The sequence below is a fragment of the Sabethes cyaneus genome, chromosome 2 (genome assembly GCF_943734655.1).
Source record: "Sabethes cyaneus chromosome 2, idSabCyanKW18_F2, whole genome shotgun sequence".
Classification (NCBI taxonomy): domain Eukaryota; kingdom Metazoa; phylum Arthropoda; class Insecta; order Diptera; family Culicidae; genus Sabethes; species Sabethes cyaneus.
In genome coordinates this window covers 233,330,802-233,349,599 of record NC_071354.1, presented here as the reverse complement: position 1 = coordinate 233,349,599, position 18,798 = coordinate 233,330,802, and the positions used below count along the sequence as shown (strand labels likewise).

Genomic DNA, 18,798 nt, shown 5'->3' with positions numbered 1-18,798 from the left:
TGGCTGTCGATCTGACATCTCAAAACACTTCATATCGTTCTATGACCTGCCTTGTTATCATTATCATTATGATTAATTGGTCACTCCAATGGATCTAATTGACTTGACAACGTAAGAGCCACTTGAAGTACTGAACAGTATTTATTACATCATCTAGTGAGTAACCATAAAGAAACTTGTTCGCTCTATTAACTCTTAAGCTGTTTTGCGCTCTGATTTTTTTATTTAGTAGATTAAGTAAAAAACAAGTGAGAATTTGAATTCTATAATCGTTGTTAGTCCAGTAAAAGTGCTATCAGATTTCGAATAAAAAAATTGTCTTTTTGTTAATTTTACCAGTTAGTTTTTTCAAAGGATTGAAAAAATATTTCATACTTATGGTATTTTGATAAATTTAAATTCAGTCCTTCAACATTTAAGAAGATATTATCTTCAATTCTAAATAACTTACCTGTTATTTATTTCACTTTACAAACAGCAGAAGAACGTTTCAAGTTTTTTTTCCACCCTAATATAATTTTGTTCTCATCGTGACATTAAACCAGTTCTAATAAACGAAACTCTGTTTTGTTTATGCACAGTTTGCTAGTTGGACAGTTCCTTATTGGAATCATGTCATATTTGCTTGTTTTCAATAAAAAATGCAGCTTTCGCTACGCCCGAGTGTTTCACCGTTTCCAGCGTTCTCTCGTTTTAGAAAAGTACACATCAAATTCGAAATGAAATATCATTCCTAAACTGTCCGACTTTCCGTGTCTCGGATGCATCTCGCGAAGATGGTGTAGGAAAAAAAATCTACTACCGTCTAGCACTTCCGTACTATACTGCTGGAGTGCTGGCTGTATGGATTCTTCAAGGCGAGATCCAATTTTTCTCAGACCCGTACGGAAAAGTCGGCGGATTGGAAAAAAAATCAGTTTGACGAGTAAAAACGCAAACTTCAACCTGAAAGCAGCCTGGCCTGATAGACAGCGGAATAAAACAAAAGTCACAACGAATCAGCATTAGACCCCGGGCTGGTACTGGTATGGTTCGATGTTTCAAGTTCGAGAAACGTATGAAGTGTAGATAATAATTTATGCCAGCAGACGGTGGATTTTTGGCATGAGTTTAATTCAGGCTCTGTTGGGTGTAGGGAAAATTGTATGTCAACGAACTTGAAAGACTGCACCGCTGCTGCGAGAATTGGTGCAGTAAAAGTTGTTTTCCCGACGATGTCGGAGCCAGTCAGAATGGTGGCGTGTACTTTTCCGGTTCTGCCATCATGCATGATGGCCTCCAAATAAGCGCGAAGTGCGCCGCATATTTGCGTGTGCCGCAAATCGTTTCATCGTTGGTATGGGCGAGGGTTTACTGCTGAAGCGAATTTCTTGTTAGGTGTTTAAAATCAATTTTCGTTTTACCTCTCCTGCTGTCCAGTTGGCCCACAACAACAACAACAAAGTAGAAGAGGGAAAGCAATCACTTTCAAGCTGCGCCCGTATATAAAAATATTTGACGTACGAAAGTACTTCACTTTATGACCGACCAATCGTCGATTTCCAGCACTCACTGACTGGCTGGGAGAATGTTTACCGTGACGTGAAATTTGCCGGTAATCAAATTATCACGAATGCTTGGTTCTGCAGCAACACCACCACCAACCTGGGCTGGGCTGGGTTCCAAATTGGCTACAGACAGACAGGGCGGCCGTGGTGCGGGCGGGGCGGGACGGTGCGAGAATGGCTAGACTTGAAAGCTACTCGCCATCATCCCCAGACATGCCATAAAATCGACAGCATTTGGGTGGGTTCAGCATGATTGCATAGAAGCATCCAGACTAATAAAATAGACGAAGAAAATCGAAACTAAGCAGTTTCATGTGTATCTTTTCTACTTTAAATAATGGTGAAAATTTCAAATTCCCAAAATGAACAAAGTATACTTGAAGTTAAATTACTAGAGCATTTAATGTTTAATTCTTTTCAATCTAATAATTAATTTTTCAAGAAAAAGTTTTCCCCCTTTTTCGAAGCTCGCCGGCTGTCACTGTACAAAATTCAATTCCATAATTTCCCTCTTTAAAAGTTCGATTGTGGTTTTCATGATTTTTTGCTTCGTTCCAGGTACGGTGTGTTCTCCTTCGGACTGGTATTCGTGGTCGAACGTCTCGGTGGCATACTGCAGGCGACACTCACCCTCAACGGACTGATCGGCGGCGTGACATTGGGACTGTTTGCTCTCGGGATGTTCTTCCGGAATGCTAACAGCAAGGTAAGGAACGACGACGACGACTGGAATGCCAACAGGACCATCATCTCGTTGGCGCAGTTTTCTCCGGTTGTACTGAGCACTGTTGGTTTATTGCCTGGCACTGGCACTGGTGCTGTTCCGTTGTGATGAGCGAAGGTTTATTGCCGTTACGTTTCGCCAGTGTTTGATGGAAATTGCTTTACATGCTTTTCGTTTTCAGTAGAAATATTTTATTCTGTTGGTTTTTTAAATTAGCTCCGACAAAAAGCTGGAATGTTGAAAGGAAAATGGTGTGATTCATTTAATATTTTAGTCGGAAACATTGTCGAACGCTTGCGAATTAGTATGCAAAGCTGTTGCAATTTTTTGCCCAAATTGAAAAGAAATATGCTACACATTTCTGAATATTTTTTTTCTCTCTCCACGGCACGTTATTAGCCGTAAGCCGCAAACAGACCGACCGACCGACGATGAAAATCAATAACAGTACAATAAAAGGAATGAAAACATTCAATATCGGAAGCGAAATGGTACCGCAATTATAAAACATGAATTTTTATTTTACCACTCCACCTACGCGGTTCATTATTATTATTATTATTTGTTGTGATTTTTCGCTGCCGCTCATATTACGCGGGGGGGAAATATTTTCAGACCCATTGTACACGAGCTGTTCTTGTTGTTGTAGTTGCCATAAATGCGAATGGTCTTTCAGGAAGACAATGTCACCCGGCAGCCGGCTTTTGCGGTTCATTATTAATGCGGATAATTACAAGCAGTCAGTAAAAATCATTCTTGTCGGTTTATTTTCCCAGAAAAAAAGCATTCAACTGAAATACAATACTCCCGTTAATTCTGTCGCCCATCAATGCGCGCGGTTCGGTCGACCGGCGGACATGTCACTTTCATTAGAACTGTGTGTAGCGTTTTCGGTGTCATTATGGGTATCGGGAAAATGTAAATGGGTTGGAAAGTATCCTGTTGTGGTTCGCGGTAGGTTGAAGCTTCGAATGAATTCAACTGAGAAAGATTCTTGCTATGCTTGAGCGCCATTGGGTACTGATGTTTGAATATGGACCAGAATTGAGATTTGGTACCTAACTTCTATTTGGATCAAGATTTGGTTATGAATTCGGAGCTCAATTTGAACTTGAATGTGAATCAGAATTTTCAGTATAATTTGAATCTGAATTTGCACCAGAATTTAAACCTTCGACCACCAGCACTGTTGAATTGTATTTGGATCTAAATTTGGTACAGAATTGGGATTTCAATTCGTAACTCAGTTTAAATTTGATGGAATTTGGATCACAATTTAGATTTGTATGTGGTACAGAATTTCACCAGAATTTTAGCCTGAAAGTGGATCAAAATTTGCATCAGAAATTGGAATTCAAATTGGGCTTGATTTTGGGCTTGCATTTGAATCCGAATTTGTTTGGAGCTGAATTCGGGCCTGACTTAAGACTTAAACTCGAATTTAGATTACAATTTGGATCTGAATTTAGACCAGAATATGCTTCAGTATTTCGATCAGAATTCGGGCTTGAATTCGTCTCAGAATTCGGACCTAAATTTAGACTTGAATATGGATCTAAAATTTGGTCCAGAATTTACACCATAATTTAGGCCTGAATTTAGACTTGAGCATGAACTGAGACTTGAATTTGGATCTCGAATTTGGACTACAATTCGCCCCAAAATTTGGACTTTAACTTAGACTTCGGAGCTCAATTTAGAAATCAATTTGGAGCCAAACTTGGACCTGAATTTGGACTTGAATTTGGATCTAAACTTGGTTTAAAACTTACGCTGCACTTTGGGTCTGCACTTTGAGTTGAATTTAGACTTGAATTTGGACCAAAATTTGCCCCCGAATTTCGGTCCGAACTTGGACTTGAGTTCGTCCAGAATTTTGTCCTGAACTTAGATTTGAATTTGGATCTAAAGCTGGTCTAAAATTTACCCCACAATTAAGACCTGCATCTGGACTTGAATTTGGACCAGCCAAATGAATGAATTTGCACGAGCAGTCAGTCGAGCAGTTAAATCGAGCAGTTAAATCGAGCAGTCCAGTCGAGCAGTTTAATCGAGCAGTTGAATCGAGTTGTCCAGTCAAGCAGTCGAATTGAATGGTTTAGTCAAGCAGTCGGGTCAAGCGGTTAAGTCGAGCAATTCATTCGTGCAGTTGAGTCTTGCAGTTCATTCGAGCAGTTGAGTAATCCAGTCAAACGGTTTATTCGAGCAGTTAAGTCTAGTAGTCCAGTTGAGCAGCTGAGTCGAGCAGCTGAGTCGAGCAGTCGAGTCGAGCTGTTAAGTCGAGCTGTCGAATCAAACAGTTAAGTCAAGCAGTTGAGTCGAGCAGTCTAGTCGAGCTGTTGAATCAAGCTGTTAGTTGAGTCGATCAATGAAATCGAGTAGTTTAGTTGAGCAGTTGAATCGAGCATTGAAATCGAGCTGTTCAGCCAAGCAGTCAAGTCGATCTGTCCAATCAAGCAGTTGAGTCTTGCAGTCGAATCGAACAGTTCAGTCGAGCAGTTCAGTTAAGCAGTCCTTTCGAGCAATCAAATCGAGTGCTAATCGACCAGTCCTGTCGAGCAATCTGGTCAACCAGTTGAGCAATCGAGCAATTCAGCAGTCGAACAGTGAGGTGACTGAGAATACAACCCATTGCTACGAAAGCATGACGTCCTATCAGGGACCTGTTTTTAGTTACCGATAAGCCTCTTATGACGTCTTGTCAGAGACCTGGTTTTCGGTACAGACATACGCCTCTAATATAAATAGACTATTTTTAATGGGGCTTTCAACCAGGGGTTGGTTCGCCCCAAATCTTAAATTTGAATTGAGACTAGAATGTGAAGCTCGAGATCACCCCAGAATTTAAACTTGAATTCGAAGCTCAATTTGGACTTGAATTTGGATCACAGTGAATGTGACTGTGGAATAGAAATTACACCAGAATTTGGGTCTGAATTTGGTCCAAAATATACATTAGGATTTGGACTGGTATTTAGACATGAATTTAGATTTAAATTTAGAAATACGTGATCGTGTGATATGGCGCTGAAATGTGAAGTTTTTCGCATGTAGTGTCTTTAGGAACATTTCTTGGAATAACGAACCCCTTCTTGTGAGAGAATTCTTTGGGTGATTAATTCCCTTGAAAGTGAGATACGAAATTTATTTTCTCGTATGTTCGAGATACAGGTCCGGTACTTTCGGTAAAGTTGTAGTACATATCAATACAAACAACTTTGTCGAAGACACCATACTTGTATCTCTTCATGGATATTATCTATGAAGCGTTATTCGTGAACAACTCCATTTTTCAACCCGGACTTATTCTGGTCAATTTTTACGTGTTCATAGTGTTCTAGAAGGTTGTTTATTTTGCTAAAATCAACGTTTCTGTAGAATATTATTATATGTTGTTTTCTAAAGCTTCGGAGATTTGAAGGTTTTTTGGTGAAAAATAGTACTTATTTGAGCTTAAATATTTCCCAAGGTGACAAATGGTGGCAAATCAAACAACTTCTGCTTGAAAGTACAATAAAAAATCTGTAAAAGCAAGTGCCAATTGACTGTATCTGTTAGTATCTGTTTGTAATTAAACTGTATTTTGGATGCAATAAACCCAAGCCCAAATTCAGATCGAAATGCTGGTCAATTCCTTCGATTGATGTCTTTTCAAAAGAACACACTCAAAATGGGCTGGTACTGGGCTAACACAAATGGTCGAATCACGAATGGCCGAAATCCAAATGGCCGAATTTCAACAACAGTCACAAAAGGCCGAGTCATGAAAGACCGAAATTTCTCGGAATGACTAAGTAAGCAGTACGTTTTATATAGTTAATTATGTTAAGTAAAGGTGTAGGTGACATGACTCATCATCAAATGTTGTTTTGGAAAAAATGCGGAAGGAGAGAGCAATGCAAAATTGAACAAAATAAACTTAAGGTAGTTATTTGGAAGCTTTTCTCTTATTAATTGCGTCAAATAATTTTAAGTCTTCATTCATTTTCGATTCGGAAATCGGCGAAAAAATTGTTGTTAACTTAACTTGTTGGAAAGCGATTGTCAACGTAAACAATATGGCATTTATTGCATTCGAAGTACAATTTAATTATGCTGTAAATATGACTGAGATGGATTTTTAAAACAACTATAACTTTTGACGATTCAAACAGATACAGTCAATTGACACTTGCTTTTACAGGTTTTTTGTTGTCCTTTAATGTTGTTTGATCTGCCACCATTTGCCACATTGGGAAATATATGAGCTCAAATAGTACTATTTTTCACCAAAAAACCTCAAAATCTCCGAAACTTTAGAAAATAACATATAATAATGTTCCACAGAAACGTTGATTTTAGCAAGATAAACAACTTTCTAGAACACTATGAACACGTAAAAATGGACCAGAATAAGTCAGGGTTTAAAAACTGTTTCAAAGGGTTTGTCCACGAATAACGCTTCATAGATAATTTCCATGAAGAGATACAAGTATGGTGTCTTTAACAAAGTTGTTTGTATTAATATTTACTATAACTTTGCTGAAAATACCAAACCTGTATCTCGAATAGACGAGAAAATAAATTTCATATCTCACTTTTAAGAGAATTAATCACCCAAAGATTTCTCTCATAAGAAGGGGCTTATTATACCAAGAAACGTTCCTAAAAACACTAGATGCGAAAAACTTCACATTTCGGCGCAATATCACACGAAACACGTATTTCGCTCTTTGGACCACTGGACTGTGGACATGTTGGATTTGAATTTGAACCAGAATCAGGACTACAAAGTGGACTTCAATTTTGGTTCGAGTTTGAGCTAGAATTTAATCCAGAATTAAGATCAGCATTTTGCTCTGAAATTGGATTAAAATTTGGACTTGAATTTGCTGTTAAGTTTGGGGCTGTATTTGGATCTGAATTTGAAACTGAATTTGGACCAGAACGTGGACCTGCATTTGGACTACATATTGGTTCTGAGCCTGGACTTGAATTTAGAGCTAAATTTAGACCAGTAGTTCGACCAAAAATGGGTTTGCATTAGGACCACAATTTGGACTTAACTTCGGTCGAATTTGAATATGAGTTTGAACTTGCATTCGAAGCTGGAATTGACCCAAATTGAGACCTTAATTTAGGCCTGAATTCGGACATAAATTTGGATGAGAAATTGGACCATGTTTTGGAGCTGAGTTTATACCTGAATTTACCTTAATGTGGAGGTAAATTTGGACTTTAATTTGAATCAGAATTTTCGGACCTGAATTTGAATCTAAGCTTGGACCTGAATTAGGACCAGAATTTGGATTTCAGTTAGGTCCTGAATTTAAGTCTAACTTTGTACATGCATTAGGAGTTATTAAATCTAAATTTGGTCCTGAAATTGGACCAGTATTTGGATCCGTTATTTGTACTAGAATTCGGACCAGAAATTCGATCTGAGTTTAGATCAGCATTTGTGCTTGAATTTTGGCATGAATTTGGAGCTAATTTTCTGGACCAAGGCCCTGAAATAAAACTAGAATTTGAACCTGCGATTAGGCTCAATTACGTCCTTAATGTGACCATGACTTTGTACTTGCATTTAGAGTTGGAATTGGACTTAAATTTGGACCGGAATTTGGACCAAAATTTGGATATGAATTTGGTACAGGACTGACAGCATAATTTGGGCTGAAATTGATTTAAAATTTACATTTGAATTTGGACTCGATATTGGACTTGAATTTGGATCGGAATTTGAACTAAAATTTTCCTCAGATTCTGCAGTTGAATTCGGAGCTTAATTTAAAATTAAATTTGTACCCAAAAACTGCAGATAAATTTGGCCCTAAATGTGGACCAGAATTTGAATCTGAATTTGGAATAGAAAGTGGACCTGCATTTAGACCTAAATTTGGACTAGAAATTTGATCTAAAGTTGTGTAAGAATTTAGTTCGGAGGACGTACTTAAATTTGCAGTTAAATTTGGACCTGATTTTGGATATGAATTGAGACCTAAAATGGAATCGGAACTCGGGGATGAATTTGTACCAGATTTTGGATATGAATTTGCGGCTAAATTTGGCCTTGTATTTGGACTAGACGTTTTGCCTTTCTACTATATAAATATATAGTATAAAGGTATAGAAATCACTTGGAAAACCGGAAATGGAAAGAAGGTCCTGCGGGCCGAATGTTATATACCATTCGACTCAGTTTCGAAAACTGAGCATTTTCTGTGTGTGTGTATGTATGTGTGTGTGTGTGTGTGTGTGTGTGTATGTAACGCTTTTCAATCTCACTCACTTTTCTCGGAGATGGCTGGACCGATTTTAATGTTCTTAGTGTCAAATGAAAGGTCTAGGTGTCCCATTGGTCGCTATTGAATTTCATACTGATCGGACTTTTAGTTCAAAAGTTATGTATAAAAATACGAAAAATATGGGACTTCATTATCTCATAGAACCCTTAACCGATTTGAACAAAATTGATTGCATATGAAAGAGGAGCCTTACAAACCCTTAACTTCCAAATTTCATGATGATTGGACTTGTAGTTTGAAAGTTATATAAAGAAATGTGAAAAAATAGTATTTAAAACATATTTTTGTAACATTTAAGAATTAATTCAATGAAAAACATCACACATTTTATTATTATTTGAAAATTACTGCTGAGATCTATCAAACGAAACCGAGTTATTGAAAATCGGACGGTTCATTCAAAAGTTATTCAAACTTTAACACTTAAGCACCGTATATTAAACCGTTAAAACGTGTGAAATCAAAACAAATGTTGATTGTATTTAATGCGTGTGATGTATGTGTGTATATATGTATGTATGTATGTATGTATGTATGTATGTATGTATGTATGTATGTATGTATGTATGTATGTATGTGTATGTGATGACAATTTGCAATGAAATTCAAGAAAAGTGAGAAACATGTCAATAGTCAGCAGTGTTTGAAGCCTCTTAGTGGAATACGAACTCTGAAATAAAAGAAAAGAAAAAAACTTTTACCGACTAAATTCCACTATTTAATATTTATTCGCGACAGATACGTATACGCTTTGAAATAAGACACTGATGAAGCCTGCACGTCGTAGGTGAACTACGTATCTGTTGCAAATAAATATTAAATAGTGGGATTCAATCGAAAAGTTTTATCTTTTCTTTGATTTCAGAATTCAATAGTCATTTTCTTCACTTGCTGTTGCTCACAATTGTACAAGAAAAGCAAAAAGCGGAGGGAGAAAAGCAGTTAATTTAAGTATATAAGTATAGTGGTGTATAGGATCAAAATACTAGTGAGTTGATTTTTCCAAATAAATTTATACAAATTTCAAACAAATTTTGCGCATCAATATATGCTCTTTTCAATCCATAGATACTAGAGCTTAGAAATGTTATATGAAAAATAGGAAGTAAACGTTGCACGGTAGTAACTTTGTAAGATTTGTTTTCGTTAGTGACATTTTAAAGGACAGATGTTTTATGTCATGTATCATGTTTTAATAAATAAATCAAAAATGACAAGCACTGGAAATCATATCGATCATATTTCTCATTATCAAGCATGTTTATGGCGCAGTTTTTGCACTATTTTTCGACCTCATCTTGTTTTCCTAATCCTCTAACATTGTAAAAACGATGCGATCAAGCTAATGACTATCTTTTCATGAAAGTACATTCAAAAGAAGGTCAAGTTTTGATTTTCATGCAAAAATAATTATCTGAAGGAGCGCCAGCTAAGAAAAAGTTCAATTTCTCTTTTTCATATCTAATGCTCTATTCAGTTATTTTTTCTAATTCAGATATATTGCAAAATTGAAGCCAAGCAAACTAATAGTAAAATTTTGAGAGTAATCATTTTGTTGTAGGTATCCTTTTTCTTCAAAAGCGAAGTATAATTAATAATAATTTTTCTGAACTCTTGTTTTTCAAAGATGCTAGTTTTTGAACGCATGGTATTAATATAAAAATATCAAAAAAAATCTACCCTTTGGGCTAAAACCACTCAAAAAAAAATATCAAAAAATCTGCTATGAAAACATATCTCATATGGTCAGTTCAAAACAAGTTTCGTATGTGGCTCTGAAACCCGAAAGTTAAGGCCGACCGATTATAAAACTAAATAAGGTGTTCATCAAATAACATAAATGACGCTTACAAGTATTTACGCACCCAAGGAAAGAAAATATAATTATTCTACGCAATACGTTGTGAATTTTACTGGCAAATAAGGATTTTGAGGAATACGGAACGGATATTTAAAAATATAGTCAAGTTAATTATAGATGTTCCTGAGAAATTAAATAATTATTATTGTGGCAGTAGAAAGGCTAGGTCACGCCGCTAGGTGGATTAATTCGGGTTTTTTATTTATTTATTTATTTATTCAATATCAACAGACTACAGTTGTCCTAATGATGATTTCTTATACTAATACAAATCACACAGTCAAAAAATATAAATATACCCAGATTTTCTTAAACGTCATTGATAGAGAAAACACAGAACAGTTTCGGTGGATAGTTTCACGTGACAGATTAAAATCAAAGACAGCGGCAAAACTCGCTGTACTCCGGTAATAGCACTGTTTGGTCCATAGTTGGTGCGTTGAAATGGTAGTCACAGCATTGCGTCATTCCGCAGTGTCCTGGAACGTTCATTCAGATTAATCGTGCCCAAAATAGCAGGACAATCGATTCTTCTCAGCAACATATCAGCAGCAAACAAAGCTCTTGCGACGTTCCTTCACACCTGAAGTGTCTCCAAATGGATCAACCGGCATCATCTCTCGTAACTCGGCAATCGGAACGGATCTCGCCAAGGTAGATGACGGAGCGCATAAAGGTGTCAAGCTCTCGTTGAAGACGGATCGCATCGACATTGGAGCAAATCGTCAAGTAAATCTTCAGATCATCGGCGTAGGATAAACGAGGGCCTTTAAGAACGTGGTTGACATCATTGAAGTATAGCAAGAAGATTACGGGCCCAAATGACTGCCTTGTGGGGTTCCAGAAGAGGCCGAAAACGCATAAAATTGAAAACCTTCAACCGTCACAATCAGTTTACGACCTACGAGATAGGAATTAAACCAACGCAGCGCATTTCCGCCGATATCGAGTCTTTCCAATTTGGCAATTGCAATAGCATGATTAATTTTGTCGAACGCCGCAGATAAATCAATATAGATGACGTCCGTTTGAGCACGATCCGCTAAGTTTTCCGCAATATATGATGTGAGACACACGAGATTTATAGTGGTTGAATCCATGTTGATCGTCACTTAGGTATTGTTTGCAGCGTGACAGCAGCGTAGCCATGATTACAAGCTCGAATGACTTCGAAGTGGCACATAATGATGAGATTCCTCGGTAGTTATTGATGTCTTTCCGATTCCCTTTTCTTATGATCGGGAAACATATGGGCAGTTTTCCATACGGGCGGAAATACCCCGCTTGAGACGGACAGGCTAAACACCAGCTGAAGGGGGATAAGTAGGTCAGCGATGTGCTTATTTAAAAACTCAGACGGGATACAATCTGGGCCGGCTTTAGTCGAAGATTTTAACGTTGAGGCGACTGTAGAGATCATTGTTTCGTCGATGTTAAGAGTATCCAGCGTATTCGCAGTTCATCGCAAAACGTTCGCCAGAATTTATCAGCAAATAATTGACTGATATACTGAGGATCCGAAGCAACCTCACCATTCAGGGTCAATGTTGAGGGAAGGTCCGATTCTTTACGCTGATCGCTAACATACTTCCAGAAAATTTTCGGTTTCAACTTCAGATAAAGCTGAATTCTGTGTAGGTGTCGTCTATAGCATTACCGACTGGTTCGTTTGTATACAGCATTCAATCTTATGTAATGCTCACGGAGCGAAAGGGTGCGAAACTTGGAGTATGTCCTAAGCGCAGCTCTTTTTTCCGTTTTCAGAATGCGAAGCTCGCGAGTCAACCAAGGTTTACTGTTTAGCGAATGTACTATCTTAGGTGCATGACGATCGATTGCGTGCCCAATTATGTGCGAAAGAGTCAATGCTGCGTTGTCGGCATCGTTTCTATCGAGAACACCAATCCAGTCAATAGTTGCAAAGAATTCGGCAATGCTTCGGTGATCAGCATTCCGAAAGTCGTACGAAACAGGCGGGATGATTTTCATTAGATCAGAATGATGGTCGTAGAGGGCAAGGATGAGTGGAGAGTGGTGTCTTACTAGCTTAATCAGAGGCAACGGAGCGAGCGAAATCACTGGGGCAACACCCTGTACGCTGACGAAGCACAGATCCAGACTGCGATTGTTCTCGTTGGTCACCTGGTTGATTTATGTGGAGTAATCGGAATCCGGATGGAGAAAACCATTGCTGTATGGTTGCCTCAGAAGGTTGAAATCCCCGCTAACAATTAGCTCGTCGGTTGCGGTAGTTAAATCGATTACTGACATAACCGACCGGGAGTGAACATCGATTAGAGCATCATCGCGTACTCGATCAGGCGGAATGTAAATTCCACGCACGAAAAGTTTGCTGTTTGCGAGTTCGATGCACACCCACACCTGCTCAATACTGCTCCATTGATCATTTTCAATCACACACATGTTCACCGCAACAAGCACACCGCCGCTTTTCGAGTTGACTTTCGACTGTTTCCGGGCCCACGATCACAACGAAAGACTTCAAATTCGGGACCGAACACCTGATAAGAGAGAGTTCGCGGGTTGGATCGGAGTTTGAACTATTCTTGAATTGTAAATAGTATTTTAAATAAACATGACAGAGGGGCTCTGTAGCCGCAAGGTTACCGAGTCTGCTTTGACAAGCGAAAGGTCGAGGGTTCGAATCTAAGTAGAATCAGGCCATTCGATGTCAAAGTGACTTTAGCATGGGTTTATTCTCAGGCCCCTCATCATCCTTCCTTCATTCTGAATTCTATATTATCCCAATAAGGCCTAATGACAGTGCAAAAATGCACTGGTTAGCTGTGCCAGGGATGGCTATATTTGGGGACAGCGCTGTCATGTAGAACGAGGTGTGTAATGTAGAAAAGGCATTGAAGGAAAGGTAAACCCCAATTACACTCAAGCACACATAAAATTCAAGAAGCATATCGCTCACTCAATAGCGATTATAGTAAAGAAATGCTGTGCGGGTGCAGTGATTTGTCCATACAGGAAAAAAAATGACACTCGTAAAAAAATAGAATTTGAACTTGAATCTGCAGCTAAATATCGATCAGTATTTGGATATGAATTTAAACCTTAATTTGGAGCTGAATTTGTAGTTTAATTTGGAACAACATTTTGATCAAAGCTTGAATCTGAATTTAGAGTTGAATTTAGACTTGAATTTCGACCAGAAATGGGCTTAAGATAGATTCATAACGTGGATTTGAATTAAGTGGAATTTGAGTCTGATTTTATTCTTGCATTTGTTGACCTTAATTGAGACCTTAATTTGGGCCTGAATTTGAACAGAACTTTGGAGCTGAGTCTGAATTGGAATCATAAATCGGACTTGAATTTGAACCAGAATTTGTATCGGAAATTGGATCATAATATGGATCTGAATTTGAATCAAAGTTTTGAACTGAGTTAGGACCCGACTTTGGACTTAATAAATTAGTAACTTGTATTTGAAGCTAGATTTGGTTTTAAATTTGGTCCTGTGATTAGACTAGTATTTGAATCCGAATTTGAGCTAGAATTTGGACTTAAATTTAAACTATTAGGACCAGTTTTGGATCAGCATTTGTTCCTGAATTTGAAGTTAAGCTTGGACCTGAAATAGCACCGGAATTTGAACTTACATTTGGGTTCAATCAAATCCCGAATTTGACCCTGACTTTGTACTAGTATTTCGAGTTGGAATTGGACCTAAATTTGTACCGGAATTTAGACCAGAATTTGGATATAAGTTTGAATTCGAATTTGGAGCAGAAGTTGCAGCTAAATGTGGACCTGTACTTTGTCTGTAATTAGTATTAGAATTAAGGCCTACATTTGATTAAGGATTCGGCCCTACATTTGAACCAGAATTTAGAGATAAATTTAGAGAATTTGAACCAGAATTTTTATATTAATTTGGATCTGGATCTGGTTTTAGACCTGCATTTGGATTTGAATTTGAAACTTTCCAATTAAATTCTTCTATGTATATTTATTCTTGACAGTGTCAAGTGAGTGTCAAGAATTTAAGAGGAATGTTTTGTTTTCAATTTAATTTCAGGTTTCGTATTCTACTAAGACGCACTAAAAACTTCAGCTAAATTTAGTTTAATTTGACCCAGAATTTGGATCTAAAATTATACCTGAACTTACAGCTAACTGTCGACCTGAATTCTGACCGTAATTAAGATTTAAATTCGGCTTAATTGTGTTCAGAATTCGGAACTAAATTTGGACCAAAATCTGAGTTAAATTTGGACCAGGGTTCGAATAAAAAATTTTTTGTCTGAAATTGGACCAGAATGTGTACTTGTATTTGGATCTGAGATTGGACCTGAATCTGCAGTTTAGACAATTTGGACTTGAATTTTAACGGGCAATTGGACCAAAATTTCGGTCCAAATCTGAATCTGAATTTGAACCAGTATCTAAATATAAGTTTGGACTTGGATTAAGAGCTAAATTTAGTCTTAAATTGCAACCAGGATCAGGTTTGGATTAGGACCGTAATTTTGGGCTTGTAATAGATCGAATTTGAATTTGGCATGAATTTGGACAAGATTTTTGAGTTGAGTTTGTACCAGATTTTGGAGTTGAGTTTGTACCAGAATTTATACCTTAATATAGAGATTAGGTTCTCAGTCGTACTTGTATTTGAAGTTTCCCATATAATCTGGACTTGATATTTAACCTTAAATTAGGCTTAAATTCAGTCTTGAATTTGGACCTTCATTTTGATCTGAATTTGGGAAGAAGACTTTGTTTCTCTTTCGTTACTTTCGTTACCTGAAAGAGAAACAGGTTCAAGTGGTTTCAAGTACTTTAAGTACTTTAAGTACTTTAAGTAAAAATGCTGAAAACGCATACAGTAATGTTCCGATTTTGTCAGGCTCATGTTGAATTTTGGGCTGACAAAATGGGGAAACTGACAAAATCGGGAATATCGAAGATTTCTACTAAAAATTAAATTTTAACCCTTAATTGATCGACTGAAAGCTCAACACAATCTAATCAACTGGGCACAGCACACTGGTCCAGAACCTTTTTTGATGCGCTTAGAGTTTTGAGCGGAAAAACTGGGTTTCAGGTTTAAGGAACGTTTGGAAGACTTTCTTAAAATAAATAGTTCTATCGTCTAGCGGAATTCAAATATTGATTATTCCCTCCAAAAGTGCAAAAAAAAAATTATTTTTCTTCAGTTTTAATATAACACATTGATGTGTTCTGCAAAGTTTTATAGCATATTATTATAAGAAATTTTACTGGAGACAGTAACCTTCTATCTCTTCAACAAAGATAGAAAAAATCCTATTGTCAATTGCAAGGAAAATTGTACTATCCAAAGTGCGATATCGCTCATAAAAGTGCTATTTTGCATTAAATCGTTTCGGTATCTTCGGCGCACTTATTGCTTGGAAGATAACGAAAAAGTGCGCCGAAGATACCGATTTAACGCAAAATAGCACTTTTATGAGGGATATCGCACTTTGGATGGTACAATTTTCCTTGCAATTGACAATATTTCTCAAATATAAAAAATCGTTAAAATCAGTTTTTCTATTTTAGCTGTTTTTGTAATTGTTGTATGATTTTTTCATGTTCTACAAAGTTGTACATATAGTGAAAATACACAACATTGCGGAACTGATACCTCTATCTTTGCTTGTTTAAGAATTGTAGAACTTTTAATATAAAAATACCCTAATTTTGACCCCGAATTATGCGCAAAAAAGGCATCATTCTTTTCAAAAACTCTCACTAGGGAATCAGAACAGTTTCATGTAGACTAAAAGCTTTATAAATCATGTTTAAAAGCACAAAAGTTAAACAAAAATTATAGGTTGACAAAATCGGGATAAAAAGCTGATAAAATCGGGGGTAGACAAAATCGGGGATAGACAAAATCGGGACCTGACAAATTGGGAACATTACTGTATTTTTTTTGCTCGATTAAAAAATCTCTTTGTTTTTTACGCCCCCTCCTCTTCAACACCGGCCAACACCAAAAGGACAAACACTTTTTAAAATATCTGTAATGGCCTTACTCATTTGTGCCATATTTGACATTAACTTTTGTTCTAACTATGTCCAGTTGCGTCTTATATTTGTTCGAATTTGCTTGGACATGGATTCAAATTTGTCTTCATCAGTTTTGTTTCTTTTTATTGTTTAAAGAGATTTTAAATTTCAAATTCATTCATCTCCAGTCTTCGTCGTGTTCTATCTTTAATACTCTGTTTTGTAATTTTTTTTTGAAAGTCTGTCTCAGTGTAATCATAATTGACACTGTCTTTATTGGCTCATTGTATTTTCTAAAATGAATTCAATCTCCGTAATAGCTAGTTATTTCGCTTAGCTCCAATCGTTTTGCAGATTTGAGGTTAGACTTTCACTGTTTTTTTTAAATTTTTATTTTAATGTGGTTTTAACCAATTGGTCATTCACCACCGCGACCTTCACTTTATTCTAGTTGATTTATTCTGATATAATCTTTTGCTGTCTGTTTCATGCTCTGAAAGCATATTTTATGAGTCTTCAAGAATTTTATTCTAAATTTCTCTTCCTTCTAAAATCAAGAAATCTTATTGAGTCAATTACTAATGTGAATTCAGTACCATATCAAATTTATATAGATTATACAAGGGATTAAGTTAAACATTATTCTTTCGAACAGTAAATTTGTGAACGAGCAACCTATCCACACTAAAAGTATGCTGCTCAAATTGTTGTGAAGCGAATTATTTCACATTAATCGACTCCGGATGCAACATCCATGCAGCATCGTAATATGTATTTGCCACAGCATCAGTCTGTTTCCCATTAACAACAAGACAAAAAAAGTAGGTAGATACCTACTCATTTCGAATATTACTCAACCGGACAACCGGGCGAGCCGAGGACACCGATATGAAGTGAAAAATTACGTCATTCAGCGCGATTTCGAATTCGGAACGGTTTCCCGCTGGGAAAACTGTTTAATCCTCGCCCATTTTCCGCTCGGTCTGCTCCGCCGGCGAGGCGCGAACTGCGAGCTGCGAGCTGCGGGGATTTGGCTGGGAAAATTCAAATGCGAACAGCCGTGATGGAGTACACAAATTTTCACCCTGATGCTGCTGCTGCTGCTGCTGCAGTTGATCGGGTGCTGCTGTGTATGTGATGTTGTTGGCTTGTGCCGCCGTAATGTCGAATCGAGCATTTTCTCGAGTGTAAAAATTGAATGCGAAATGGTTTAATTCCCGTCCCGTTGAAGCATATAATTTTGCGCTGACAGGGAGTGGCTGAAACGAAGCACCGTTCATGTCAAAGCGGAGGGTTTTGAAGTGCTGAGATCAATGGAGTTTATAATTTTGGTTTATGAAAACAAATAGAATTCATGACGAAATATGAGATTTAATTTAGACCTCGTTTAAAAGGAACATCCGTAATCCGATGTTGACTTTAAAGGACTTGAAAAAGCAATCTGCTAGACCAACCACGACTACACGTAGACTTCCGCTTTCACAATCACTCGGGTTGAAGTGTCCGATGACGATGCTAATACCAAATGATAGTAAGTGATTCTCACATTCGCTGAAAATTGAAATTTTCGGTTACCTTCAGACTAGGTCGATCATCGTCGTGCGTGTAGCACCAGCCAGTAACTGGATTTGAGGAATTGAATTTTCTTCTTATTATTCCAACAATGTTTTCGATTATCTATCCTACGTTTGGTGTGCCTGTGGAGGGGACTTTGATCCAAGAGGATTATCCGCTCGATACTTGGTTCGATATAATCATCAATAGATACAGGTAATAATGCGAAGTCGTTCGAAATCAACGCTGCTTTCGCATCGTCTCGGCATTCATTGGGAGCCTACATCGGCGGCGGGTCCTTTGTCAAAGCTTATCGCGTCCGGTCGCTAGCTGCTTGCTAGCGAGTTGTTGGTTGGCGAAGAAGGTTGATGTTTTCCTCTCCCTTGGGAGGAGCGATGAACCAGACGATGGAGCTCAATCCCGTGTTAATTTCGCTTTCGTTGGCTGGTTCGGAAGCTGAAATCTCTGACGGAGGAACACTACAGTTAACGGTTCGGCTCAGCAGGCTCATCTTCTCGTGCAGCATTCGAGCCAGAATGGGAATATTAGCAAGTAATCAAATTTTCATATTTTCAATTTTCACCTCCGTAGGAAAGTAAGAAGGACTCTTCACCGATTCTGAAGAAAGCTTGACAGTGTGCTGTGTAAGGGAAAGAGACCAAGCAGAGCATGTAGCAGAGTGCTAAGCGACCGTTAATGGCACTTTATTTCGCTCATTTCATTCTGCTCCTGAAGTACATAGTAATAAAGCCCAAACCGAGCAAGGTTTTTCTGTAGGCTCATCATCAGTTTTGGTACCGTAATAGTCTCATCCGG

The 18,798-nt window shown here is 37.6% G+C and overlaps 1 protein-coding gene across 1 annotated transcript in view; it reads left to right on the top strand.

The window, feature by feature from the left end:
- The window catches only part of LOC128738695 (sodium-coupled monocarboxylate transporter 1), a 182,710-nt gene that overhangs the window by 123,679 nt on the left and 40,233 nt on the right, over window positions 1-18,798 (top strand). Inside the window, exon 9 of the mRNA XM_053834018.1 lies at window positions 2,106-2,253. Within this exon, the coding sequence (XP_053689993.1) occupies window positions 2,106-2,253 (148 nt within the window). The remainder of the gene's footprint in view (window positions 1-2,105; window positions 2,254-18,798) is intronic.